This window comes from Erinaceus europaeus, chromosome 11, assembly GCF_950295315.1.
Source record: "Erinaceus europaeus chromosome 11, mEriEur2.1, whole genome shotgun sequence".
Classification (NCBI taxonomy): Eukaryota; Metazoa; Chordata; class Mammalia; order Eulipotyphla; family Erinaceidae; genus Erinaceus; species Erinaceus europaeus.
Window position 1 is genome coordinate 51125564 of NC_080172.1, and position 26840 is coordinate 51152403.

Sequence of the window (26840 nt, forward strand, 5' to 3'; positions counted from 1 at the left end):
CTGGGGCCTTGAAGCTGGGTCCTTTCACATTATAATGTGTGATCTAACAGGTGTTCCCCCATCCACCCACTACATTTTTCTTATTCGTAATTCATCTAATAGATATTCTGTTCAACATAATTATGGCAGCAATGTTTGATTATGTATGCACACATATATGACAAATGTATATGAATATTTAGAAATCAAATAATTGAATACATTTGTTAGGAAGGGTGAAGTCAGGGGGAGAAAAAAAAGAAACTAGAAAAAGCAAGCAGGAGATGACACAGTGACTATAACATGAGCTTAAAAATATGAGTTCAGTCCTCAGCATTGCATATGCCAGAGTGATACTCTAGTCCTCTCTCTTTCTCTCTTGTAATAAATAAACAAATCTATAGTAATAGTAATAATAAGAAGGAGAAGGAGGAGGCAGAGGCAGAGGAAGCTGGAGACACAACATAATGATTCTGTAAAAGACTCTCATGCCTGAGGTTCTGAGGTCCCAGGTTCAAACCTCAGCACCACCATAAGCCAGAGCTAAGCAATGCCTTGATTAAAAAACAAATAAGTAAATAAAATAATAAGTAAACTAGAAAAGAGAAGAACATGTTAGATAGAGATTGACCAGAAGAGAGCTGGGGAGATAGTAACTAGTGATTACTCAAAAGGCTTTCATGCCTGAGGCTCTGATGTCCCAGGTTCAATCTCCAGCACCACCATAAACCAGAGCTGATCAGTGATCTAATCTTTCTCTCTATTTTTTTTTTGTATATCTCCCATTAAAAATAGGTAAATAGGGAGTTGGGCTGTAGCACAGCAGGTTAAGCGCACATGGCACAAAGTTCAAGGACCAACGTAAGGATCCCGGTTCGAGTCCCGGCCCCCCACCTGCAGGGGGGTTGCTTCACAGGCCATGAAGCAGGTCTATAGGTGTCTTTCTCTCCCTCCTGTCTTTCCCTCCTCTTTCCATTTCTCTCTGTCCTATCTAACAACAACGACATCAATAACAACAATAATAACTACAACAACAATAAAAAAAAACACAAGGGCACCAAAAGGGAAAATAAATAAATATAAAAAATTTAAAAAAGTAAATAAACTATTTTTATAAGTGACTAGACGAAAAGTAAAAATTAGGGCAGAAACCACTGAAATTGGAAATGGATCAATAGATAAAAATAAATAAAACTGAAATCTGGTTCTTTGAGTTAGCTAATAAATTTGACAAAAGACTAGGGAACACAGTGAGATGATAAACATCACCCAGGCCAGAAATGAATGGTTGAGATGAGGGCTCTGTACGTTAGCTTAGGATTTGTGTGAATGAGGCCCTGGCTCAGACCCAGCCCCATAGAAGCCAGAGTAGTTCTCAGATTCTCTCTCTGACCAGATGAACAAATCAATAAATCTTACAAGGAAAAAGATGGGACATTACTGTAGCGCTCATGAACATTAATTTCACTTATCTATTTATTTATCTTGATAGAAACTGAGAGAGAAGGGGACAGAGAGGGAGGGCGACAGATATCTGTAGCACTGCTTCACCACTCATGAAGGTTTCCCCCTGCAGGTGGAGACCAGGGGCTTGAACCAGGGCCTTTGGTATGGTAATGTGTATGCTCAGCTGGGTGTGCCATCACCCAGCGTCTTACTCATGGACATTGAAAGGATACTTTATTTATTTACTACCAGAGCACAGATCATCTCTGGTTTATGGTGGCGCTGGGGATTGAAGCTGGGTCCTGGGAGGCTCAGGCATAAGAGTCTTTTTGCATGATGATTATGCTGTCTCCCCAGGCTAAAAGTATACCATGTTTTTTAAAATATATATTTATTTATCAATGAGAGGAGGGGCATCAGTCAGGCACATAACGATGCTTTCAGGTTCAAAGCTCTACCACTGTGCCACCTGCTGGGCTGCCCAGGTCAACCTTTCTGTTTTCTTCTATTTTAGTAAAAGAAAGGGAGAAAGGTGGTCCGGGAGGTGGCGCAGTGGATAAAGCAGCAGACTCTCAAGCATGAGGTCCTGAGTTCAATCCCTGGCAGCATATGTACCAGAGTGATGTCTGGCTCTTTCTCTCTCCTCCTATGTTTCTCATTAATAAATAAATAAAACTTCAAAAGAAAAAGGGAGAAGGTGAAAGCAGAAAGAAGCATTGCAGAACGTGCTCTCATATGGAGTTGGGGCTTGAACCCAAGGCCTCACATGTGGCAAAGTATAAACTCTACTGGAAGAGTTAACTCTTGGCCTCCATTTATTTGTTTATTGTGGAGCTGTGGTCTGCCCTGTGCATAATTTCACCTTACCCAGTTCAAGCCCTCACTTGGTCCCCCACCTACAGAGGGAAGTTTCACAAGCAGAGAAGTGTAGGTCTGTCTGTCTATCAGTTATCTATCTCCCACTCCCTTTCAATTTCTTTATGTATATCAAAAAGGAAGAAAAAAAAAAAGGAAAGAGTTGGAACGAAAGAGCTCAAAATCATGTTTTTGGTTCTATCTTACACTCTGAAAGTAAATGCATATATATATATATATATATATATATACATATATATATATGTATATATATATATATATATATTTAAAAAGTCAGAGGGCAGGGATAGCTAGCATAATGTTATGCAAAAAGACTCATGCCTGAGGCTCCAGAAGTTCCAGGTTCAAGCCCCTGCACCACCTTTAAACAGGAGCTGCTTAGTGCTTGGGGTGTGTGTGTGTGTGTGTGTGTGTGTATGTCAGTCAGATAGACTGAGAAAGAGGAAAGACCCCATAGCACCAGAGTTTGCCCTGGTGCAGTGGCACCTCCCACACGGTGTCAGGGACTTAAACCTGGACTGGAGGCCATGTCAAGTCCTGTACTCTATCCAGTGATTTATCTTGCTGGCCTCCTTCTTTATTTTTCTGCAATCATGTTTGGGGAAAGCAACATGGAATTAGTCACTTTAAAATTTTTAATTAATTAATTAATTAATTATTGTATAGAGACAGAGAAAATTTAAAGAGATGAGAGAGCTAGAGAGAAACATACAGAGACACTTGCAGCACAGCTTCAACATCTGTGAAGCTTCCCCCTGCAGATGGGGCCTGGGGGCTTGAACCTGGGACCTTGCACATGACGATATGTGCCAGGCTAGCTTCACGGGCGGGAGAGAGACGACCAGGAACTCATGGCTGAGTGGGAATGCAATGCAATTCTGCCTTTATTGATCTGCCCTTATACCTTCTGAGACGGAAGTGGCAGGTCGGAAAAAAGGAAATGGGTTACGATAGGGGGCGGGGAGAAGGAAAGAGCACGAAAGCAGCGAGCTTCCATCTAACCAGGGGGGATTAAACCAATGCCCTGCAGGCAGAGAGGGTCTCAGGCAAAAGAATGATTATGTAAATAAACCACAGCGTTAAGCCATGCAGGTGCACCTGACATGATGACCAACACGGATAGAAACAGAGGGGTCTTTAGAAGCAGAATTAGCCAAAGGAGAAATGATGACCAACAGATATGTGTGCTAAACTGGGTGCATCACCACCCAGCCTCAAACTGACTTTTAAATGACATGTAGCATTACATTAGTTTCAGGTAAATATAAGTTTGTGTATATACATATATGTACAGTAAAACCATTATCACAATATTTCCACCACCATGCATTACAACAAAGTTACAATATGTTTTTTCTTTTTCTTTTTTATGACATTTATTTTTGAATAGAGATGGAAAGAAATTGAGAGGGAAGTCAGAGATAAAGAGAAACAGAGGAGGAGAGAAAGACAGACACCTGCAGACCTGCTTCACCGCTTGTGAAACAACCCCCCTGCAGGTGGGGAGCCGGGGGCTTGAACTAGGATCCTTACACCCATCCTTGCGCATTGTACCACCTGCGCTTAACCCGCTGTGCTACCACTCAACTCCCTATTGATGTCATTGTTGCTGGATAGGACAGAGAGAAATGGGGGGGGGAGACAGAGAGGGGGAGAGAAAGACAGATACCTGCAGACTTGCTTCACTGCTTGTGAAGCAACCTCCTGCAGGTGGGGAGCTGGGGGCTCGAACTGAGATCCTTAGACCAGTCTTTGTGCTTTGTGCCATGTGGCTTAACCCGCTGCACTACCGCCTGACCCCCTAAAATTTATTTTTTAGGAGAGAGGCCAGAGCACAGCACAACTCTAGTATAAGGTGGTTCTGGGGATTGAACCTGGGCCCTCCAGTCCTTGGGCATGTAAGTCATGTGTTCTAATGCAACCCCTTATAAAAAACAAATCTCTTGTAAAAAACCCAACCCCTTGTAAAAAAAAAACACCTTTTTTTCCCAACCAGGTTTATTTCTGATGCTCCCTATCTGCAAGACTCCACTGTTCCCCATGGTTTTTACTTTATTTGGATTTAATTTTTTTAAGGTAGATGATGAAAGTCAGAGAAAAAGAAAAAGAGGGGGAGAGGGAATGGGAGTGAGAGAGAAGGAGAGTGTGGTCTGGGAGGTAGCATAGTGGATAAAGCACTGGACTCTCAAGCAAGAGGTCTTGAGTTCAATCCCCAGCAGCAGCACATGTACCAGAGTGATGTTTGCTTCTTTCTCTCTTTCCTCCTATATTTCTCATTAATAAATAAATAAAATCTTGAGAGAGAGAGAGAGAGAAAGAGAGAGAGAGAGGAAAGATACAGAAGTAGTGCTCATGAAGCTTCTCCACTGTCGATACTCTCCTTTCGTCTCTAAGGACCTGAACCCAGGTCCTCTCAAGCAATGATGTGTGTGCAATACTGAGTAAGCCACCTCCAGGCCCCTGTAATAGAACTCCTCCCAGCTGTCTATAACAGCAACAACAGTGTCAGTAACAACAACCGGATCATTGTTCAGCTGTGGTTTATGATGGTGCTAGGAATTGAACTTGGCATGTTTGGAGTCTTAGGCATGAAAGTCTTCTTGTGTAATCATTATGCTAGCCCTCTTAATAGAATCTTTAAAAATATATTTTGTCTTATTTTATATTATTTTACTTTTAGAGAGAGAGAGAGAGAGAGAGAGAGAACAGATCACTGCTCAGCTCTGGCTTATGGTGGTGTTGGGGATTGAACCTGGGACATTTGTTGCCACAGACTTGAGAGGTTTTTTTGTTTTGTTTATATAAATAACTATTATGCTTTCTCCCCAGCCCAAACAGAATATTTAAGGTCTACTCTACTAGCAATGATACAGATGTTTAAGAATCACTTTCTTGGTAGCTTTCAAATAGGCAACAGGGAATTGCTAATAACTGTCAGGTGGCTGTTTGTAAGCGAAAGGGAGGAGAGACAAAGCATCACTAGTCAGAGGCAGTGACAGTGTTTGCATCCAGAGCAGACACGTAGAATTCTAGCAGCTTGGCTCCACACCTATGGCTGGCACGGTGGAGCCCAGGAGCAGTGGTGGTCGGGGAGCTCGCTTTGCCCAGTCTTCCCTGCTTCCAGGACCAGGCTGTGCCTTGTGGGCTGGTGGCCACACTTCTGTTCTAAGGGCATAGACTCCTGCAGTCTGGGGTCACATTTGATCTGCTGTTCCACTGCTGAATAGCTTGTGAGTTGAATAGCGGTGGTGTCTCATAATTTTTTGTTTGTTTGATTGTTACAGGGCTTCACTACTTCAGGTCACCCTTTTCAGTTAGAAGAAAAGAGACAGAGACAGAAAGGGGAAGATACCACAGCACCAAAGCTTCCTCCAATGGTGGGGGGGGGGCGGGCTTCAACCTGGGTTGTGCATGACACAGCAGGTACACCATACAAGTGAACTATTTTGTTATTTTTTTCCCAGAGCACTGTTCAGCTCTGGTTTTTTTGGTGGTGTTAGGATTGAATCTGGCAGATAAAAGCTTCAGGCTTCAAAGTCATTTCCATAACTATTATGCTGTCTCCCCAGCCCTCTCTTATAAGGAGGGCCTGAATCTGTATGTCACCGGTGTTGGCTGAGAGCAGGCCGGCATGTCCCACTAGAGGGCACTGTTGCAGTACAGAAGCCAACAGCTCCTCCTTGGTGTTAGCTGCGTCTGAGTCCCCTCTGGGCCAGAACTGACTTGTTGATTTATCAGAGACAATCCCTCCACTGTGCCGCACCCACCACCACACCTCTGGGGACACACAGGCATGCTCTCTGCCCAGAATTTGGTGGCCCCAGGTGCACTCTACACTAGGGGCTGAGGTATCCTGCTCTGGTGTGTCTGTCGGCTGGCAGAGAGCTCACCACTTGCACATCTGTTTTCTCATGGCCCAGCAGGTGACACAGTGGACAAACTGTTGGACTCTTCAGCATGAGGTCCTGAGTTTGATCCCTGGTCTCGAGTGTTGCCAGAGTGACATTCTCTCTCTCAGAAATAAATCCACCTTTAAACTTATGTATTTTCTTTGGGGCTAAGCCTTCAGACCCCTTCTTTCCCTCCGCTCCACAGGGAAATGTTAGACAGTGACTAACACATTGTTCACTGCCTGTCAGGTTAGTGACAGGCTAACTCACCTACCAACTACTGCCCAAGGAGAAGGGGGCAGTACAGGGTGTGTCCTGAGACCCTGGCCTGGCCTGGCCTCTCCTGGCCTCCTGAAACTGGGCCCTAGGCCTCCGCAGAGAGTTCCAGTTCCTTGTGCTGCAGCCTGGGCCATCAACACTAGCTCTTTGTCTCCCCAAGCCGGGCAGAGCCCTGGGAATCCCCGGGTGGGTGGGTGTGGGTGTCTCCTTCCCTCACACTGTGGCTGTACCCACGGCTCCCACACAATTGAAAAGCTGCTTTCTCCATAGTCCCTGCTGGGGTGACTGTGCCTGGGAGGCTTTGAGACTCCTCTATTAGGCCTCTAGAAGGAGAGTGAGCTGAGATGAGGTGCTCTTCTCGGCCACTCCTACTGGCTGAGCTCCAGTTTGGGAGCCCAGAGACTAGGTTCCTCTCTGTGGGGTGGGGTCTGGCCTTGCCCAATTCTGAATCCAGGCTTCCTGGCCTACTTGTGATAAAGGCTCATCTGCCATAAAGTACTGAAAGGACTAGAGAGCAAGACACACTGTGCGTGCAGGAAACCCTTCTCTGACTGAGGGACAGGGACTAACAGTGACTTGAGGGTCCCTCTGCCTCCTTAGTGTCCCCCCTTCTTTTCCTCCTCTTCCTCCTCATTATTATTATTATTGTTTTGATAGGCTATAGAGAATTTGAGAGGGGAAACAGAGTCAGAGAGGGAGAGAAATACCTGCAGCACTGCTTTACCACTTGTGAAGCTTTTGCCCTGCAGGTGGGGACCAGGGACTTGAGCCCCAGTCTTGGTGCATGCGTGCTTAACTGGGTGCCCTACTGCCTGGTCCCTGCCTCCTCAAGACAGTGGAGACAGATCCTAACCCTGTAAGCTAGAGATGACACAGCAATATGGTTCAACAGCTTTGGCTTTCGGAACATTCTTTGCTGGTGTTTCCTTGATTTGGATAAAGAAAGAGACTCTCTCTCTGTCTCTCTGTCTCTCTCTCATCCTCCTACTCCCACAGCCACTTGGTCATTCTCAGGACCTGGGAACAGAGGAAGAGGGGCCCTTGCCAGAGCCTTCCTGAACCCCCAGGCCTTTAGGATTGTGCTAAGGGGTCCATACTGGGAGGTGACGGTGTTTGTGTGGAGCCTTGCTCTTCAGTTCCTTCCCTGAAGCTGGTTCCCCACTGCATCACAGGCTTATGGGCCTTGCTCTGGGCCAGCCTGCCCATTTTCACTCTGTTCCAGACCCTCCTCCCAAACCCCCTCGCCCTTCCCACTGGGGATCCCTTCCCACTGTGGTACCCAGATTCATGAGGGACCCCCAGAGTGGAGGGCTGAAGAGATAGCAGAGCATGGCCCGTGGGAGGGTGACTTGCCAAGGGTGTTTATTCTTGGGGTGCTACAGTGCTGAATATGGTTCTCAGGGCTTGGGAGAAATGGAGAAGGGTGAGGCCAGTTGGGGGCTAGGAGGTTCTTGCCCTCAGAGGGTGAGTGACCAGGCACAAGGCCTTCCTAGAGACCTTGCTGGCCCAGCAGCCTGGACTCCAGCAGGCCTGGACAGGGGTGGGTGCTGCCAGTGACGAGTGTCCTGGGAAAAAGTGAAGACTGAGCATGTCTTCTCAGGGGCCGGGCAGGGGGCGGGGCACTCCTGGGAGAATGCACAGGTTGTTATGCAGGATGATGCAGGTTCAAGCCAGAGTCTCTGCCTGCCTGGGGAAGCTTCACAAGTGGTAGAGCAGTGCTACAGGTGTTTCTCCTTCTCTGTGTCCCTTTTCCCCTCCCTATCACACCCTGCTTCTCACCCTCTATCAAAAAGAAATAAAGAGTGACCTGGGAGGTGGCACAGTGGATAAAGCACTGGATTCTCAAGCATGAGGTCCCAACTTTGTTCCCTAGAAGCACATGTGCTGGAGTGATACTCTGGGTTTCTCTCTCTCTCTCTCTCAAATAAATAAATAAGTCTTTAAAGAGAGTGAGAAAGAAGCAAACCAATCTTTTTTTTTTTTTGCCTCTAGGGTTATTGCTGGGGCTCAGTGCCTGCACCATGAATCTACTGCTCCTGGAGGGCATTTTTCCCCCTTTTGTTAACCTTGTTGTTGTAGCCTTATTGTGGTTATTGTTATTGTTGATGTCGTTTGTTGTTGGATAGGACAGAGAGAAATGGAGAGGGGGAGAGAAAGACAGACACCTGCAGACCTGCTTCACCACCTGTGAAGGGACTCCCCTGCAGGTGGGGAGCCAGGGGCTCGAACCCGGATCCTTCTGCCCGTCCTTGCACTTTGTGCCACGTGCGCTTGACCCGCTATACTACCGTCCGACCCCCACCAATCTTTTTTCTTAAATAATTTAAAATAATTGTACTATGTGCGCTTAACCTGGTGTGCCACCGCCCAACCCCACACAGAAACACACCTAAGAAGGACTCCTACATGTGCCGGAGTGCTGCTCTAACTTGCCTCTCTTCACCTCTCCCCTGCAAGTCTGTCTCATATAAGAGACAATAAAGGGGCCCTGGGTGGTGGCATGCTTGGTTGGCTCAGGGCCTGGTGCCTCACCTGCAGGAGGGAAGCTTCACGAGTGGTGAAGCAGGGCTGCAGGTGTCTCTCTCCTTATCTCACCCTTCCATCTCAGTTGCTACCCAGTAAAGAAATAACTAAATAAAAGAAATACGTTTTCTAAAAAAGAAGAAGAAGAATGAGAAGGGGGGAAAAAAGGCCTTCTTAATCTGATCAGCAATTGAGGGGAGTCCCTGTTTGTCATCCCCTCATGTCCACACCTGCCCCCTTGACATACCCCCTCCCACCCAACCAACCCTTCAAACCCTTCTGCAATGGGGAGAGACTGAGCTTGGGGGGGTCCCCTCCCCCCACATTCCTTCCTGGACCCTAGGGAGGGTCCAGGGCCCACACTGCTTTGAAGTTCTCCAGGCTAGGGGACTCAGGATTCTCTGTTTTCAGTCCTGAGGACACTGAGGGGAAGCCCTCCCTGGGGTGCAGGCACCCCTCCACCCCCATTCTGGGGTCTGGCTTTACCTGCAGCCCCTCAGGCCTGAGGGGCCAGAGCCGCAGCCACTCTGCAGTCCCCTGTCCCAGCCCGGCCAGCAGGGGCCAGCTGGGGAGCAGTGTGTCAGGCTTGGGGACCCCTGGGAATGGCCGCTCAGGGAGAGGGGGCAGGAGGGGTGCAGGGAGGCGGGTCCAGTCCGGGGGCAGAGGAGGAGGGAGTGGAGGTGTGAAGGGGGCAAAGCTGGGTAGCTCATCCTGGAGGTTCTCAGTGTGGTAGCAGAGGCCCAGCTGGTAGGGACTTGGGGCAGAGCCAAGTCCTAGAGAGAGAGAAAGAGAGAGAGAGAGTGTCAAAGACTGCTCCACTCTGGGAGGTCCCCTTCCTCTCCCCCATTTCCCATTTCTTCTTCCTCTTCCTTGAACTTGCTCTTGGGACTTTGCCTTAGGCTGTGGTAAAGTTCACCTCCTCCAGGAAGCCTCCAGGATTTCCACAAGCTTGAGTGGGGGACCCTGGCTTCACCCTATCCCTCCCAGCACCTTTCTTCTAGGCTCTGGGAGAAGAAGAGGCTGTGTGGTTGTTAATGGTCTGTTTTGTCAGCTCAGTGTGCCCAGGGCCATGTCTGCTCCAATCTCCTTGTATCCAGCCCAGCTGGCAGTATATTAAGTGCTCAGTAAAAGCCTGTTCACTGAATAGATGGATGGATGGATGGATGGATGGATGAATATATAAATAAATGAAGACATGCTCTGTGATACCTCAGCCCCTGTGACCAAGGGCTGGCTTTCCAGCAGGGCAGAAAAAAAGAAAGGAAGAAAGGAAGGAAAGAAGGAAGGGAGGGAGGGAGGGAGGAAGGAAGGAAGGAAGAGAGAGAGAGAAAGAAAGAAGAAAAAACCCTGGTGGCTGAGGCCAGTCTTTGTCAGGCTGTCTCAAGAGGTGGGATCATGGGTGGATGGGGCCATCACAGCTCCTCTCTACCCAGTCTGAACCCCAGCCCCCCTCTTTCTGGCCAGTAGTCCTCCTTTTCCAGGAAGCCTGCTCTCTTTCCATTCCTGTCAAATCAGATTTCTCCCCTGTCTCCAGGCCAGAGCCTCCAGCAAGGACCCCTAGCAGGGGCTTCTGATGAGGAGTGTCATACCGCTTCCTATACTCCCTCCTTCCTCCTCAGTGCCCCCTTTCTCTTTCTTCCTCCTCCTTGCTTCTTTCCCTCTCTTACTCACTGCTCAGCTCTGGTTTCTGGTGGTGCTGGAGACTGAACCTGGGGCCTTGAAGCCTCAGGCATGAAAGTTATTTGCAAAATAATTGTGCTATCTTCCCAACCCTCTCTGCGTTGTGGTGCCTCGGTCTCTTGGGACATTGTGTGCATATGAGGGTCTGGGGCCTACTCCCCCACCGCTCCATCATGCTTAAAAAAAGTAAGAAAGGAAGGAAATAAATAAATAGTTCAGGGCTGGGGAGATAGCATAATGGTTGTAAAAAAGCCTTTCATATCTGAGGCACCAAGGGTCCCAGGTTCAATTCCAGTATCACCATGAACCAGAGCTGAGCAGTGCTCTGGTAAAAATAAATAAGTAAATTTCAGTGTGACCTAGGAGGCAGTGTAGTAAATAAAGCAATGGACTCTCAAATGTGAGGTCACAAGTTTGATATTTGGCATCGTATATTCCAATGCAATTGTCTGGTTCTTTTCCCTCTCTCACTCATTAATAATAATAATTTTAAAAAATTAAAAACTTTATTCTTCCAGGTAGGAGCTGGAGTATAGCTCACTGGGTAGGGTGTCTGTCTTGTATTTGTGCACCCCAAAGTGACTCCCAGCACCACATGGGAGTTCCATGCACTGGGGGAGGCTCCAGTGTCTTGGTGTCTCTCCCTCTGTCTCTATCTTTCTATCTGAATGAAATAATCAGCTCTCAGCCATAAAATCCTGCATGTGCAAGGCCCTGAGTGAAGTTGGAGGTGAGGAACTCCAGTGTCTACTGCTCTTCAGTCCAGAGTGCTGCTCAGCTGGTGCCAGGGATTGAACCCGGGGCTTCCCACAAGCAAGTCCTGTGCCCTCTCACTGGCCCCTGGAACTCCTCATTCTCAGGTGGGTCTGACGCTGGCCCCTGGGGGGCTGAGCCCTCTGGGTGGCCTGGGAGCTAAGCAGAGTGAGGGCCTGTCTGCCCAGAGCCCGCCCCAAGCCCTGGCTTGCCAGGGAATGCTGCCTCCTGGCTCCCAAAGAGCGCCCACAGCGTTCCCAGAGCTGGGCCAGGGCAGGCAGTGGAGGAGTGGGTGGCAGTGGAGGTGCTGTGCAGCCCACAGCAAGTCCCAGCAGGCCCAGACACCCCATGCTCCTTTGGCTGTATCCCTGGGCCTTGAGCCAGACACCCAATGTTTGCTGGAAGGTGGGAACTGGGAGGTGGAGTGAGGAAGGTGGTCTCCAGCTGCACTGGGGTAAGGTCAAGGCCACGAAGTTGCCTTAGGTACAGAGGAGGGTCTCCTCCCCACTCACAGCTCTCTAAGAGTTGACCCCTGCTCTCCCTTTTCATACCATCACCCCATACTGCCACACTGATCTCCCAGTTCCTCCTGCCCTGGGCCTCTGCACACTCCCAGGTATGACTGCTCCCTGCTGACCTCTCAATTGCTTGCTTGCTGGGTCTCTGCAGCCCTGAACCCTCACATTCTAGGCTAGTTCCTGACCCAGTCTCTCAGGGTCTGCAACCTGCACCTTTCCAGCAAACTCTATACTGGCCATCTGGGGCTATGGAGAGCTAGTGGTTGGGCAGAGGTGCCAGGCAGTCTGGGAGGTGGCCCAGTGGCTAGAACATTCAACTTCACAGCATGAGGTCCTGAGTTCAATCCCTGGCAGCCTGTGCACCAGGCCATGCGTTGATGTTCTCTCTCTGTCTCTCTGTCTGTCTCCCCCATTTTGCAGTGGATAAAGCGTTAAATCTCAAACATGAGGTCCCAAGTTTGATTCTAGGGAATGGGGCATGCATGTGCCAGAGTGGTGTTATGGCTCTCCCTCTTTCGTAAATAAATAAATATGTATTTTTAAGCCTTCTGTCTTTTAAAAATTTATTATTTATTTATTATCTTTATTTATTTATTAGATAGAGCCAAATAGAAATTGAGAGGAAGGGGGAGATAGAGAGGGTGAGAGACAGAGACACCTGCAGCCCTGCTTTAGCACTCTCAAGATTCCCCCCTGTAGGTGAATACTGAGGGGCTTGAACCCAGATCCTTGTGTGCTCAAACACATGCACCACTACATGGTCCCCTAAATAAATCTTTAAATATATACATATATATGTATATATATGTATATATATATGTGTGTGTGTATATATATATACATACACAGAGAGAGTTTCTAGGTTCAATCACTAGCACTACAGCTGAGTAGAGATCTGAATAATAATAATGATGATGATGATGATGATGGTAAACAGTGGAGACAGCATAATGGTTATGCAAAATAAAATAAAACTTTTATGTCTGAGGATCACTAATTCCAGGTTCAATTTCCAGCGCCACCATAAACCAGAGCTAAGTAGAGCTCTGATAAAAAGAAGGAAAGAAAGAAAGAAAGAGTGAGAGAGAGAGAGAGAGAGAAAGGAAGGAAGGAAAGAAGGAAGGGTGGGCAGAGTGGTAACATACCTGGTTGAGTGCGTTTTACCATGCGCAAGGACCCAGGTTCAAGCCCCTCAGTCCCCACCTTCAGCGGGGGGGGGGGGGGGGGGTTGTGTTGATAGTGGTGAAGCAGTGCTACAGGTCCGTCACTATCTGTCTTCCCTTCTCTTTCAATTCTTGAATTTCCTCTTTCTCTATCCAATAAATCAGTAAAATGTTTGAAGAAATTACAAGAAAGGAGGCAGTCTTACTCATTGTGGCAAACCCTGTCTTATGCTAGGCCTGACACCTTGAGAAGGAGGTCATTAAATAGTTGAAAGATGAAATGAGTGAGTGACTGAATGAATGAATGGCACTTCCCCAGTCATTCTGCAGTTGAAGCTCCTCCCCTAGGGGCTCGGTTCCTGCCCATCTTCCTCTGCTTAGATTATCTTCCAGTGCCTCCCAACACCAGGTCCCACCTCTCCAATCCCAGCTCCACATATGACCCAAGTCATCCTCACTAAATGGGAAGTGGAACATGTAGCCCTGCCTCCTCCTTCCCATTCCTGTCACACCATTTACTCTCTCTGGCCTGGTAGGCTGCCCACAGTCGTTCAGATTTCCTGTCCCCATTAATTGCTGTTTATTTGACAAGTGCTGTCTCCTCTGCAGGGGCACTTTCCCCATCTGCTTCACAGGCTCAGGTGTGACTTCCTCTGGGAAGCCCTCTCTGCATTCACATAGTACTTGCTGCTTCTCCAAATCTCAATGCTAGACCCTGACCAGCCTCCCATCTCTGCTCCTCATGCACCTCTAAACCTTTCAAGGACCATCTTGTATCTTTGAACCCCCACACCTAGTAAACAGCTGGTGTGTAATACATCTGGGGGCATGAGTGAATGACTCTATGGTTCATTGTCTCAGGAACCCTTACCCTCTGCCCAGCGAGGAGGATCGAGACTCTTCTCCCCGCCTGCCCCCAGTTTCTGACACTCACTATGGATGCGGCTGCCGCCCTGTTTCTTCTCCTCTGCAGTCTCTGGTGGCCCTCGGGGGGTCCGATGTGTGGAGAGCTGCTCCGCCACTGCACGATGGGTGGACAGCACGTTGTGCAGGAGCTGTGGAGTGGGGAGGGGGCAAGTGTGAGGGGCAGGCCACCTGGGAGGTCCCCCCTGGAACTAGTCAAAACTGCTAAATGTACTTCTAGCATCAGGTACCTTCCCTCCTTGAACCCTGCTCATGATCCATCCTTGGGAGGGTGGTTAGATAGGGGAGGGTCTCCCTAGGGTTTAGGATCTGGAGTAACAGCATCCTGTGCTGAAGGGGCAGGGCTGGCCAGTGCCTACCTCACTCTGTGTGCCCATGGGCACCAGGGCTGGCTGAAGCAGGGCAGGGCCCCCCAGCAGCAGGTGGGGGCCTGGTGGCAGCCGCACCTCCCAAAGTGGACAGTTGACCACCACGAGCTTGCTGAAGTTGAACTTGTAGGTGAACCTCTTGCCTTTGGTCTTGTGCAGGATCCTCTTGTTGTAGTAATACCTGGAGGTTCCCGGGGTGCCAGCAGGGTTGGCCCGTGTGTAGGGACTGGAGTCAGAGCCCACCCCATGCTCCTCCCTCAGCCTGGCCACTCCTGAGCAGCCACTGTGCAGCTTCCCACACTTAGGATCATTGCCCAAAGTGTTGGCAGCCCGGGGTGCTGGCAGCCACGGCCCGTGCACTCTGCCCTCGTGGCCTGGCTGGGTTTCTGCCCTGGGAGCTCACCTGAGGGCCCGGCTCAACTTGTCATAATTCATCTGTGGTTTGCACTTCCTGCGGCCCCACAGGCGGGCCACCTCGTCCGGATCCTTGATGACAAATTCCCCGTACTCGCCCTGCTGCCAGGCGATGACGTGGCGGAACTCCTCCTTCTGCAGCAGCTCCAGGATGAAGTGCCACAGCTGGATCTGCCGGGAGCCTGGGGACGACTCTGCTTTGTAGGCCCAGTCAGGGAGGGCTAGGCCTGGGGCAGAGAGGGGAGTGTGAGTGTCTGGGCAGCTATTCCTCGTTTTCCTGGGCGTGAGGCTGGAAGGCCCCACAGAGGCTCACCTGAAATCCAGGAGCTGGTGGTGATGGTGGGGACGCCCTCTGCCAGGCAGCCACAGTGCATGGTCCACTCGAGGAGCCACTGTGAGCCTAGGGGGATGGAGAGGATGGCCACTGCCCAGGAGAAAGCAGCGGGAGGGAAGTGAGAGAGGAAGGGAGAGAAAGGGAAATTGAGGCAGGGGAATGGTGTCTGAGGCAGGAAACCCCAATAGAACCAGGGGATATTTTCTTTGGTCACCTCCCCACTGGCGGGGGTCTGAGGCAGGACTCAGAGCAGGGGATGAGCCACTTATGTAACAAAGGAGGCAGTGAGGGACACTGTATCCAACTTCCTGTTGAGAGGGTTTAGAGGAGCTCTCTGCTCAGGGGCTTGACAGGATTGGCATTTCTTCTCCAGAGAAGACAAGAGAAAATGTAATTAATCCTCTCTCTCTTTCTCTTCCTCCCCTTTCCTTCCCTCTCTCCTAACTTTATCAGAGCATTGCTCAGTTTTGCCTTGTGGTGGTGCTAGGGATTGAACCTGGGACTTTGGAGTCTCAGGCATGAAAGTCTTTTTTTATCACCATTATGCTCTCTCCCCCATCTCACTGGATCTTTCTAAACCTTGAGTGGGAGGAGGTGGTAGATACCCACACCCACATTTGTGTAGGACTAGGAACACTTTCACATTTGCACATAGCAAGTGTGTGTGTGTGTGTGTCCATCAGTGCATCAGCAGCACATCACAGGGGTGTTCCAGAAGCAATGGGCAATGAGGATAGACACACTCCAGTGGACATGTCAACTCAACTAGATCAGCATTTTCTGCCCCTCTCTCTTCCCTCAGAGGCTGCATGGGGTCAGGACCCTCTAGCAAGTCCTCACTGCTGACCCCTGGAGCTCCACTAGCATGGAGATACTTGCTGAACTCTTGCACTAGATGTGGGAGGTGGGCTCTTGCGTGCCCTTGGTTTAGAAAGAGTTGGGAGGAGGTGACGGGAGGAAGACTGTGGAGAAAGCTGCCTGAGACAGGCCACGGGAGGAGAGCAGATGTGTGAATCCTTGTCTTCAGGTTGGAGCTGAGGATGAAGCCACAGGCAAGAGGAGTGCATGGGACAGGCTGTTGAGGGGTGCAGGATGAAGGCATTCTGGGTGTCTATGTTGGAGGGTGTCCAGGTATCCAGAAACCCCCCGGATGTTAGGACCACAAATGTATAGGGACTCACATGACCTGGGCCCTGCATTCCATCTCTGATGAAACTAGAAAGAGGGAGGGCTGTTGGCAGGAGGACAGGGATAGGCTGAAGGTTCTAGAAGGTAGCAGGGAGTCTGGAGTGGCCCCTCATTAGGTAAAAAGCCCTGGCATCACGTGCTAGAGTGATGCTCTGGTTCTCTCTCTCTTCTCCCTCTCTCACAAACAAACAATAGACCCTCCCCCAGAGGAACAGACAAATTCCTTGTGTTATGAACTAACCCCCCTGAATGGCATGAGTCCAGAGGGATTAAATAACTTTTCTAAGGTCTTACTTACAAGCCTTAGCAGCCCAGGAGATGGTCTCAAGGATAAAGCATTGGACTCTCAAGCATGAAGTCCTCAGTTTGTGCCAGAACAATACTTTGCTTCTCTCTCTCATAAACAAATATTTAACAAGATTTAAACTTGAGATCTATAATATTCATCTACCTAAGTAACCTACTCAAACCCTCTTTCCTGTTCTCTCAAAAGAAGAAATTCTAGCACAAAACCCAAGCCCCGGGTGTGCGCCGTGTGTGCGTGTTTGTGTGTGCGCATGCGCTCGATCGCATCTGGGGGGATAGTTTCCTGGATGTTGTGGTTTTCTCTTCAATGTCTCCAGCATTGATGGGGTCCCACCCGAGCCTCCATGTCTCTGAGGAGCTTGAAGAATTTGGCTGTGGAAATCCTCATGACTGACAAGTCTGGCCACATATCTCCCTTTCCATCTGCTTCAGAGCTGCTGCGGGGACTCCTGAGAGACAAGCAGAGTCTAGATCATGGAGCTTCGTGTCCAAGGATTGCTCTCGGTGTTGAGCCTTCATTCATTGCACTGTATTTTATTTTGCTTTATGTCATATTATTTTTGCAGAGCCACTGGCTGGAGTATGTATAATTTCACTGCTCCTGGGCTACTTTCTGCTCCCCATCATTCATTCAGGTAAAATGTGGGGGATCATACCAAGGCACAATGCAGGGCTGGGGTTTTAAGTTGGGCTCTGCACATGGTGGAAATCCCCCCCCCCCCCCCGCCCATGGTGAGCTATCTCTCTGACCCCTGTACTTCATCATTAATTATTTTTTTCCCTTATAGTTAGGGCTTGGTGCCTTCATGACTAAACCACTGCTTGCAGTGGCCATTTTTCCTTCTTATAAATTATGATAGAGACAGAGAGAAATGGGATGTGTGGGGGCAGAAAGGGAGAGAGAGAGACATCTACAGTACTGCTTCACCACTCATGGAGCTTTGCCCCTGCAGGTAGGGGTCAGGGTCTTGAACCAGAGTCCTTGAGCAGTGTAACTTGTGTGCTTTACTGGTTGTGCTATCACCCTGTCATTTTTTTTTATTGGCCACCAGGGCTACCATTGGGGCTCAGTGCCTGCATATACTCCACCACTCTGGCATCTCTCTCTCTCTCTCTCTCTCTCTCTCTCTTTCCCTCTCTTATTTCTGATAGAGAAGTAGAGAGAGACATCTACAGCACTGCTTCACTACTCGTGAAGCTTCCTCCTTGCAGGTGGGGATCAGGGGCTTGCACCTTAGTCCTAGTGCACTGTAATATGTGCGCTCTACTGAGTGTGTTAGTGTTCCTTCCCTAATGCTTTCTTTTAACATACACTCTCAGGGTGATCCTCTCTGTTCTCCAACTCTGTGCCCAGTCTCTCTCTTGTACTATGAGCAAAAGGTGCCAAGCTCAGGGCACCAGTAATAGGCTCCACACAGCTCCCTCAGCCCCAGCAGCGCGTCACCCATGTATTGGCCTAAGAGGATGGGCATCGAGAACCATCAATCAACTGGATCAGAACCCAGTATGGACCAAGCAGAAGGCTTCTCTGAAGCAGCCTGTGTTTCTAGAAGGGTTCTAGCAGCAGGGGGCGGGGGTTGGGGAGGGTGGGGAGGATGAGTATCACTGTGATCACCATTGTCACCTGAGTTACTAATAAGATGATTAATCACCTTGGCTGGTACAGGCGATCATTACGCCACATGTGGGCTTTAGGTCATTATTTAATGAAAGCAATGGAAACAACAGTGATCACAATGAAGAGAGGGCTGGCTCAGAGCCAAAGGAAATGTCCTCTGCAGACTACCTACTTCAGAGCTGCCTTAACAGAAATCTGGACCTTATCATGTGGGTAGCATTGGGTTTGCTTTTAATTTTTTTATATTTATTTATTTATTTTCCCTTTTGTTGCCCTTACTGTTGTAGTTATTATTGTTGTTATTGATGTCATCGTTGTTAGATAGGACAGAGAGAAATGGAGAGAGGAGGGGAAAACAGAGGGGGGAGAGAAAGATAAGACACCTGCAGACCTGCTTCACTGCCTGTGAAGCGACTCCCCTGCAGGTGGGGAGCCAAGGCTCGAACCGGGATCCTTACACTGGTCCTTGCGCTTTGCGCCATGTGCGATTAACCCACTGCGCTACCACCTGACTTCCTTAATTTTTTTTTTAATATGACATTTGGATTGCCACCATATTCATTTTAGTTAGGGATTATGCTCCCTGCTTGCACAAAGGAAACTGGGCCTCAAGGATTTTAAAGACTTGCATAAGATCTTTGTGGTGGAGCTGGATGGGAACAGGTCTGTCTGACTCCAGACTCAGGGCTGAAATCAGGGCAGGAAAATGAAGCTGAGACATTGGAACAGAGTGGTGAGGTTGGTGGAGGCACTTTGATCTAAACCAGAAAAAAAAGGCCACAGAGGGGATGTTGAGATAGGACTCATGGGAAAGGGCCTACTTCACCATGTGAGAGGCCCAGGGCTGGAGCCCCAGGAACACCACTTGGGAGGATTGTGGCACTGGGGAAAGCTCTCACGCTGTGGTGTTTTCTCCTCTCTCTCTGTTTTTTTTTCATTTATTTTTTAAAATATTTATTTTATTTATTCCCTTTTGTTGCCCTTGTTGTTTTATTGTTGTAGTTATTATTGTTGTCATCATTGTTGGATAGGACAGAGAGAAATGGAGAGAAGAGGGGGAAGACAGAGAGGAGGAGAGAAAGATAGACACCTGCAGACCTGCTTCACCACTTGTGAAGTGACTCCCCTGCAGGTGGGGAGCCAGGGCTCAAACCGGAATCCTTATGCCAGTCCTTGCGCTTTGTGCCACCTGTGCTTACCCGTTGTGCTACAGCCTGACTCCCTGTCTGTCTGTTTTTATCTGAAAAAGTTGGCTTGGAGGGTGGGGGAGGTAGCATAATGGCTCTACAAACGACTTTCATACCTAAGGCTCTGAGGTCCTAGATTCAATCCCCAGCACCACCATCAGCCATAACTGAGCAGTGCTTTGGTAGAAAAAAAAAAAAGTAAAAGTAAAAAAAATGAAAGAGAAGGCACCAGAGATACTGAATGGAAATGGGGAATGTGGACACAAGGAAGTCCAGAGACAACCAAGGGGCCAGGAGGGAGACAATGGTGCCGGATGGAGTGACAGTGGAAAGAGAGAATGCCAGCTTGGGGCGGGTGGCATGCTTGGCAGTGCTGAGCCAAGTACCGTGTCCCAGCCCTCTAGCATAGGCAGAATCTGATTAGAAGCCGCTGGGCTGTGCTGCCTTGATCTCAGCCCCGCAGTGCAGAGCGGCCAGACCTCTAATGCTATTAGCTGAAGCTGCTTAGCAGGGCAGCAGGCGACAGCCAACCACTGGGGAAACTTGTGAGACAGGCAGAGAGAGGTGTCCTGGAGGGTGTCTTGTTCCCCACCACCCCCACTTTATTATTGTTGCTATTGTTGTTATTTTGACAGGATAGAGTGAAATTGAGAGGGGAAGGGGAGCTAGAGAGGAAGAAAGACAAAAGGACACCTGCAGACCCGTTTTACCACTTGTGAAGTGTCTCCTTTTAAGTGGGGAGCAGGGGCTTGAACATGGGTCCTTGGGTATTATAACATGTGCCCTCAGCCAGGTCCCATCACCCTGCTCTTTTTTTTTTTTTGCCTCCAGGGTTATTTCTGGGGCTCAGTGGCTGCACCATGAATCCACTGCTCCTGGAGGCCATTTTTTCCCGCATGAGTGTCTCCTTGTAGAATGATTATGGTATCTACCTCCACCCTCCTTACTAGTCTTTAAAAAAAAACAAAAACTTCTTTCTTCCATATAAGGCAAAGCAGAGGGACAGTACCAAAGAGAGAGGAAGAGAATCCAGAGCACCACTTCAGTACCTATGACACCAGGGATTGAACCTAGGACCTCAGAAAAGTAAGCCCCTCCCCCACTCCCGCTCTAGCCATGGAGCTATTCCTCCAGATATCTATTCCTCCAGAAGGCTGGCTGTATACCTGCATGTATGTGGAAGCTCACTAAACCCACCAACCACCACAGAGAATCCCTACCTGAGAAACCAGCTGGGGTGGAGGAGTAGTGGCCCGAAGGTCTCTGTGTGCACTGCACACAGCTCAAGCCAGCACACTGACATCAACTGACCCAACTGTCTCTTGTTGCTCCTTCTGCCAGACTGGCGGGGGGGGGGGGGGAGCAATGTTTAGGGCAGCAAAACACCCTTCTTAAATTGGTTTATGTCTTTATATTTGGTGGGGAGTATCAGGCAGACTGAACTCCCATCTCCTGCTGCCAACTGGGGAAAGCAAACACCCCCCTACACACACACACACACACACACACACACACACACACACACACACACACACACACACCCAATGACACCTCTCTTTGGTCTTCCTCAGCTCTCAGCCTCTCTCTGACTCACCCCTACTCCCCAGTAGCCTCTGCCCATTTCTCCCCTGCATCCCTTGCAGGGATCCCTGGGGGGTCGTGGGATTTAAAAGGTTTGTGTAAGTCAGTGGAGTAGAAATCTAAACCAAGACACCCACCATGTTCCCCCCACCCCCTCCTGGCTGGCCACCAAGGGCAGTGGAAAGTCACACACCTCTGGGGACCCAGGGGTCAGGAGGATGACAAATAGGGTGTCAGGAGGCTGCTTGGGCCCCCACACCCACGGCCCTCCCTGTCAGCCCCCCTGCCAGTCTCTGCTTCACTTTGACCTTGTCATCAGCCAGTGATTTCCTTTTCAGCCTGCGAGGTCTTTCCTTTCCCCTCCCAGCTGGGATCTCCTTCCCTCTTTGCACTTCCCCTCACACCCCTTGAGTTGTTTCCCCAATGCTCACTTTCTTTTCTCTCGCTGCTGCATTGTCCTGTTCAGTCTCAGTTTCTGTTTCTGTCTGTGTGTCTTGTCCAGAGGCCAACGCTCTGGGTCCCCGTCCTGTCACCACTGGCCTCCCAGTGCCCAGTCCCTTCCTTCTGTCATGCTGTCTTTCATCTCTGATCCCTTGTCTCTCTCCTGCTCACCTGTGTGTGTCAGGGCTAGGGCCAACCTTCAGCCCTCCTCCCCTCTCCCCTACTCTCCCTCAAAGCACTCCAGTGCTCCTTGCTCCTCCCCCCACCCCAGTGGCGACCTCATCTCATTCCCATCAGCTGTGTCCCAGGGGATCCCCCAGCCTGTACACCCCCAATCCTTCCCTCCCACCTCCCCACCCATGGGCAAGAAATCCCCAGCAGTGAACGGGCTGGGGAGCCAGGAAGGTCAGAGGAAGTGAAAACTCCTCTTAGCACTGAGCAGGGGTGAATTGGCAGCTGGCAGGGCTGAGTAAGGGAGGGAGAATGTGGGGGCAGCCCAGGACTCTCATCCACAGTGGGGGGGTCTGATGCCTGCTGACTCAGTCTCATGCCTACCCTGCCCCCCTTACAACCTTAACCTTGATCTCCACATGAACCCTAACTACAATTTTCACATCTCCCTACCTGGCCCCTCTCCCAGGGGGTGGGGTGGGGTGGAGGCTCAACAGAGCCTTGGAGCAGGAGCCATTCACACCAGACTCTGCCCAGCTCCCCTCCTGTTTCCACTGGGTAAGGGTGGAGTGGGAGAGAGGATTTCCCTGCCATAGCAGAGGTCCTTCTCCATCTCTCCAACCCGATACCAGCCCCAGCCCCTACCAGCAGAGAGGTGGAGTTCTGCTAAGGGGAGACCTGAGCTCACAGACTTCAGGCTTCCTGCACCTATTCTTTGGGGCAAGTAACAGGAATCTGAGACCCCCACACCATTCAGTTCTGCTTGGCTCAGAACAGGAGATAGCAAGCCTCAATTGTCCTGGCCCCTGCTCCTAAGGGCCCCCTGCCTGCCCTCTGCTCCACCCCTGCCCACCCAGAGAGGCCCATAGCCCCCCCCCCCATTTGGGTGGTAGCTACCCGCTGACTGGGACGCAGACCCCCTGCACCTTCAAGCAGTAGGGCAGGGGGATGACAGAGGTCTCTTTCACTCAGCCCTCCTAGAACCAGACTGCATCCCATTTGTCCCAGGAGTCCTGCTTTCCAAATGGGAGCCCGCTGCTTATCTACCAGATGTGAGCCCAGGACCCCTGATGGCCACAGCTGGACAGCAGTGGTGTGGCCCTAACTCCATGTCTACCCAGCACCTGCCTGTGCTCATTCCCCCCCTTCCGCTGGCTGATGGCCCCCCACCTGGCTAAGCTGGGATAGGGGTGACCCTGCCTGGTCCACAGAGCTCCTACCTCTGTCAGCAGCTGGGCAGCCGGGCTGCAGGCTTCCTCAGTCCACAGCTCCCTCTGGTGCTCCACTGCCCCTGCTCATCACATGCTGAGTTAGGGTTACTTAAAATGAGAGTAGGATCTCTAAGCTCCCAGGGGGGCGCCAGAGGAGAGAGCCTTAACCCTTTGGGGGCCAGCAGACCACAGCCCAGCACCCTGGTGCCCCTACCTCTGCAGGGAGTGGGAGGGGCGGGAGCAGGGTCTCTGTCAGGAGCCTCTGTGGCCAGAGCTTATCTCTGGGTCCCATGGCTGCTAAGGCAGGTGACCACAGGGACATTGGGGAGGGAGTTGCTCTTTCCCCAGGCTGGGAGCCTTCTGCCTCTCTGCTGCAGAACCTTCTGTGCAGGAGTCCAGGCCTGAACAGAGTCCTTCACAGGCTCCCAACTTCCTCTCTGTCTTCCTGCTTTTCCATGAGTGCCACCCCTGCCCCATCTTCCCATCCCAGCCCCCGAGAAACTAAAGTGGGATCCTCCTAATTTTCAACTTCTTTACTTCTTCTTAACTATTAAAATGATACTAATATTCACCTAATCACCTTTTTTCAAAGGGGTTTCAAACACTTCTTTTAAATCAGATTTTAAAAATTTGTTTTATGTAATTATTTTTATTTTCTTATCATGAGGGTGTTACTCTTCTGGGATGAATTTTTCAGATATAAAGAGAGAAATAGGAGCTAGGTGGTGCTGCACCTGGTCCAATGCATGTGTTACCAGGTGCAAGGACCCAGGTTCAAGCCCCTGGTTCCCACCTCTAGGGGGAAAATTTTACTCACTGTGAAGCAGTGCTGTAGGTGTCTCTCGTTCCCCTTAATCTCGCATGCCCCTCTTGATTTTGCTTTGTCTCTATCCAATAAAATAAGAATAAGTTTAAAAAAGAAAAAGAAAGAGAGGAGAGACACCACAATGAAGAAGGCTTGAACGTGGGTCACACTTCTGACAAAGCAAGCACCCTTCCAGGTGAGCCATCCCGCCAGCCCTGTGTATTCCTTTGTTCTTGTTTTTTGGTTAGGTTTTTTTTTGTTGTTGTTGTTGTTTTTGTTTTTTTCTTCTTTTCCTCCTCCAGGGTTATTGCTGGGCTCGGTGCCTGCACCATGAATCCACCGCTCCTGGAGGCCATTTTTTTCCCCCTTTTGTTGCCCTTGTTGTAGCTTCGTTGTGGTTATTATTATTGCCCTTGTTGACGCAATTCATTGTTGGATAGGACAGAGAGAAATGGAGAGAGGAGGGGAAGATAGAGAAGGGGAGAGAAAGATAGACACCTGCAGACCTGCTTCACCACCTGTGAAGCGACTCCCCTGTAGGTGGGGAGCCGGGGGCTCGAACCGGGATCCTTAACACCGGTCCCTGCGCTTTGCGCCACATGCGCTTAACCCACTGCACCACCGCCCGACCCCCGGTTTTTTTTTTTTTTTAATTTATGGTTAATGGCAATTCTTTGTTCCTACCCTCCCAATGATAACTACCACAATTCTCACAAAGTCTTAGAGATAGTTTATTTTTGTTATCCTGTGTATTTGTGAAAGAGAGAGGGAGAGGGAGAGGGAGAGGGAGAGGGAGAGGGAGAGGGAGAGGGAGAGAGGAAGAGGAAAATAAGGAGAGCACGTTGGCTTATGGCAGGGCTGGGGGTTGAACTTGTGACCTCTGGGGTCTCAGACACAAAAGTCTGATGCTATGCTATCATCCTAGTGCTTCAAATACTTATGCCCCTTTGCTCCTGGAGTTCTAGAAAATGGGGTCACATCTCCTTTATTTATAGGACTCCAAGTTAGACAGCAAAAAGAACTTCCAACTAAGGCATCAATCAGACAGAAGGAGTGATGCTAGGGTACCAGATACCAGGCCAAGGAGCCAATGGGAACAAGACATGGGGTAGGGTCCAGAATCCATTGCAGAGGGGGAGAACACTTTGGGTGACTTAGCTCAATGGACTTGTCTCTGGGAAACCAGAGAGCAAGACCTAAGCCTATGCTTTGAAAGATTGGGGGGGGGGGCAGGCCACCCTGGAGCCTGGCTGCCTGCATCCCATTCCCTTGTCTCTAGTCCAGAGGGAAAGATTGATGGCTGTCACTAGAGAATCAATGATCCCCCACTCACAGGCCAAGTTTCTCTCTCCCCTTTCTCCACCCTCATTACATCACCCCTCCCAGACCCCTGAACTAATGGAGATGGGAACAGAGGACCATGGAATTAAATTCTGGGGGTTGTTTTCTGGTTAAATCAGCCAAAGCTAACATGATGGAAAGGTGAGGGAGAGAGGCTGATTGAGGAGAGAGACAGGAGTGGGGTCAGGAGGAGAGGGTCCTGGTGAGGCTGGTGGGGAGGACAGGGCTCTGGGTCTACCCTGCAAGAGGGGGAGAGGAGAGGAGCTTCTTCTCCTTCTCCTCCTCCTTCTTCTTTTTCTTCTTCTTCAAAAGAATTTATTTATTTATTTATTCATGAGAAAGATAGAAGGAGAGAAAGAACCAGACATCACTCTGGTACATGTGCTGCCTGGGATTGAACTCAGGACCTCACTGTTGAAAATCCAATGCTTTATCCACTGCACTACCTCCCAGACCACAGGAGAGGAGCTTCTAAGGTGAGTGGGAGGGAGGTGATGGAGGAGGAAGAGGCGAGCTTGACCTTGGTGTGTCCTGGGGTGCTGAGTCTGCTCTCTCATGCTATCTCACTGCCTTTGGCCAAGGGCTCAGGGCAATCTGAATTAGGGCAGGAAGATGCAGGGCTGGGGAGGATTCCTGTGCGCATTCTGGGAAGGATTCTGGGGAGGACTCTGCACCTCCTTTATGTGAAGGTCCTGTTTGGGAGAGAGGGTGTAGAAGACCTGAGACCTAGACAGCCCCCCACCCAAATTAGGAACCCCATGGGGCTCTTCAGACCACTTCCTGCCTCCACTAACTCCCCTGGGAGAGTAACAGCTGAAAGCCCACCCCCTTCTCCCATCCCTAACACACACACACACACACACACACACACACACACACACACACACACACACAGATTGAGAGAGAGAGAGAGAGTGAGAGAGGACACAGGGCTCCTCTGCTTTCCCACTTCCTGCCATCATCCCAGCTCCCAGGAAAGTCCCCTGTGTGGCTGCCACCAAGTCCTTGCGAGAAGTGGAGCAGTTGCCTCTGACATGCTCAGAATTGTCACCTTTTCTCTGTCCCTCCCCACTTCCTCTCAGATTCCCCTGAATCCCACCAAAGCAGTGCCTCCCCCACTGGTCTTTGCAGAGCAGGTTGGGTCTGGAGTCAGGAAATCAGGTACTTGGCATAAGTGTCTGGGTGGAATGGGGGATCCTGTGTCTCTCTCTCTCTCCTACACACAGGCCAGTGGCCCAGTGGTTTTTGCAGAGGGATTAAAAAAAAAGATTCATTTATTTATTTTGGATAAAGACAGAGAGAAATTGAGAAGTGAAGGGGAGAGGGGCTGGGTGGTGGCACACCTGGTTGAGTGCAGATGTTACAATGTGCAAAGGACCTGGGTTCAAGCCCCCAATCCCCACCTTCAGGGGGAAAGCTTTGTGAGTGGTGAAACAGTGTTGCAAATGTCTCTCTGTCTCTCTCTTCCTCTTGACCACTCCCTTACCTCTTGATTTTTGGCTGTTTCTATCCAATAAATAAATAAAAAGACAATAATAAAAATGCTTAAGAGAAAATAAAAGGGTAGATAGCAATAAAGACAGAGAAAGACACCAGCAGCACAGCTTCACCACCCATGAAGCTTCCTCCATGCAGGTGGGGACTGGGGACCTGAACCTGGATCCTTGTGTACTGTAATGTGTGTGTTCAACCAGGTGCACTACTGCCCAGTCCTCAATATTTTTATTATTTTAGCTTTCTTTCTTTCTTTCTTTCTTTCTTCCTTTCTTTCTTTCTTTTTTCACTTGATAGAATAGAGGAAAAAATTGAGAGAGAATAGAGGAAGTGTGAGGGAGAAACAGAGA

General features: G+C 49.7%; 1 protein-coding gene and 1 long non-coding RNA gene across 2 annotated transcripts in view; one reads left to right on the forward strand and one right to left on the reverse strand.

Annotated features, from left to right (window-relative positions):
- The window catches only part of LOC132541350 (uncharacterized), a 53495-nt gene extending 35299 nt beyond the window's left edge, over window positions 1–18196 (forward strand). Inside the window, exons 2-4 of the long non-coding RNA XR_009552556.1 lie at window positions 11355–11533; window positions 17208–17276; window positions 17962–18196. This is a non-coding gene — a long non-coding RNA (uncharacterized LOC132541350). The remainder of the gene's footprint in view (window positions 1–11354; window positions 11534–17207; window positions 17277–17961) is intronic.
- On the reverse strand, window positions 7767–15202 carry ETV3L (ETS variant transcription factor 3 like). Its single transcript, XM_007535526.2, has 5 exons — window positions 15127–15202; window positions 14803–15040; window positions 14391–14580; window positions 14042–14162; window positions 7767–9766 (listed from the first exon to the last, which is right to left on the reverse strand). Exons 1-5 carry the CDS (start codon window positions 15185–15187, stop codon window positions 9333–9335), a joined length of 1044 nt encoding a protein of 347 aa, XP_007535588.1. The 5' UTR covers window positions 15188–15202; the 3' UTR covers window positions 7767–9332.
- Window positions 18197–26840: the final 8644 nt, after the last annotated feature.

Coding starts and splice junctions, on each gene's coding strand:
- ETV3L (XM_007535526.2), bottom strand. CDS start 15,187: ATGCACTGTGGCTGCCTGGCAGAGGGCGTCCCCACCATCACCACCAGC. Junction 14,581..14,802: donor AAGTTGAGCCGGGCCCTCAG/GTGAGCTCCCAG, acceptor GGGAACCTCCAG/GTATTACTACAACAAGAGGA. Junction 9,767..14,041: donor GGGCGGCAGCCGCATCCATA/GTGAGTGTCAGA, acceptor CTCTCTCTCTAG/GACTTGGCTCTGCCCCAAGT.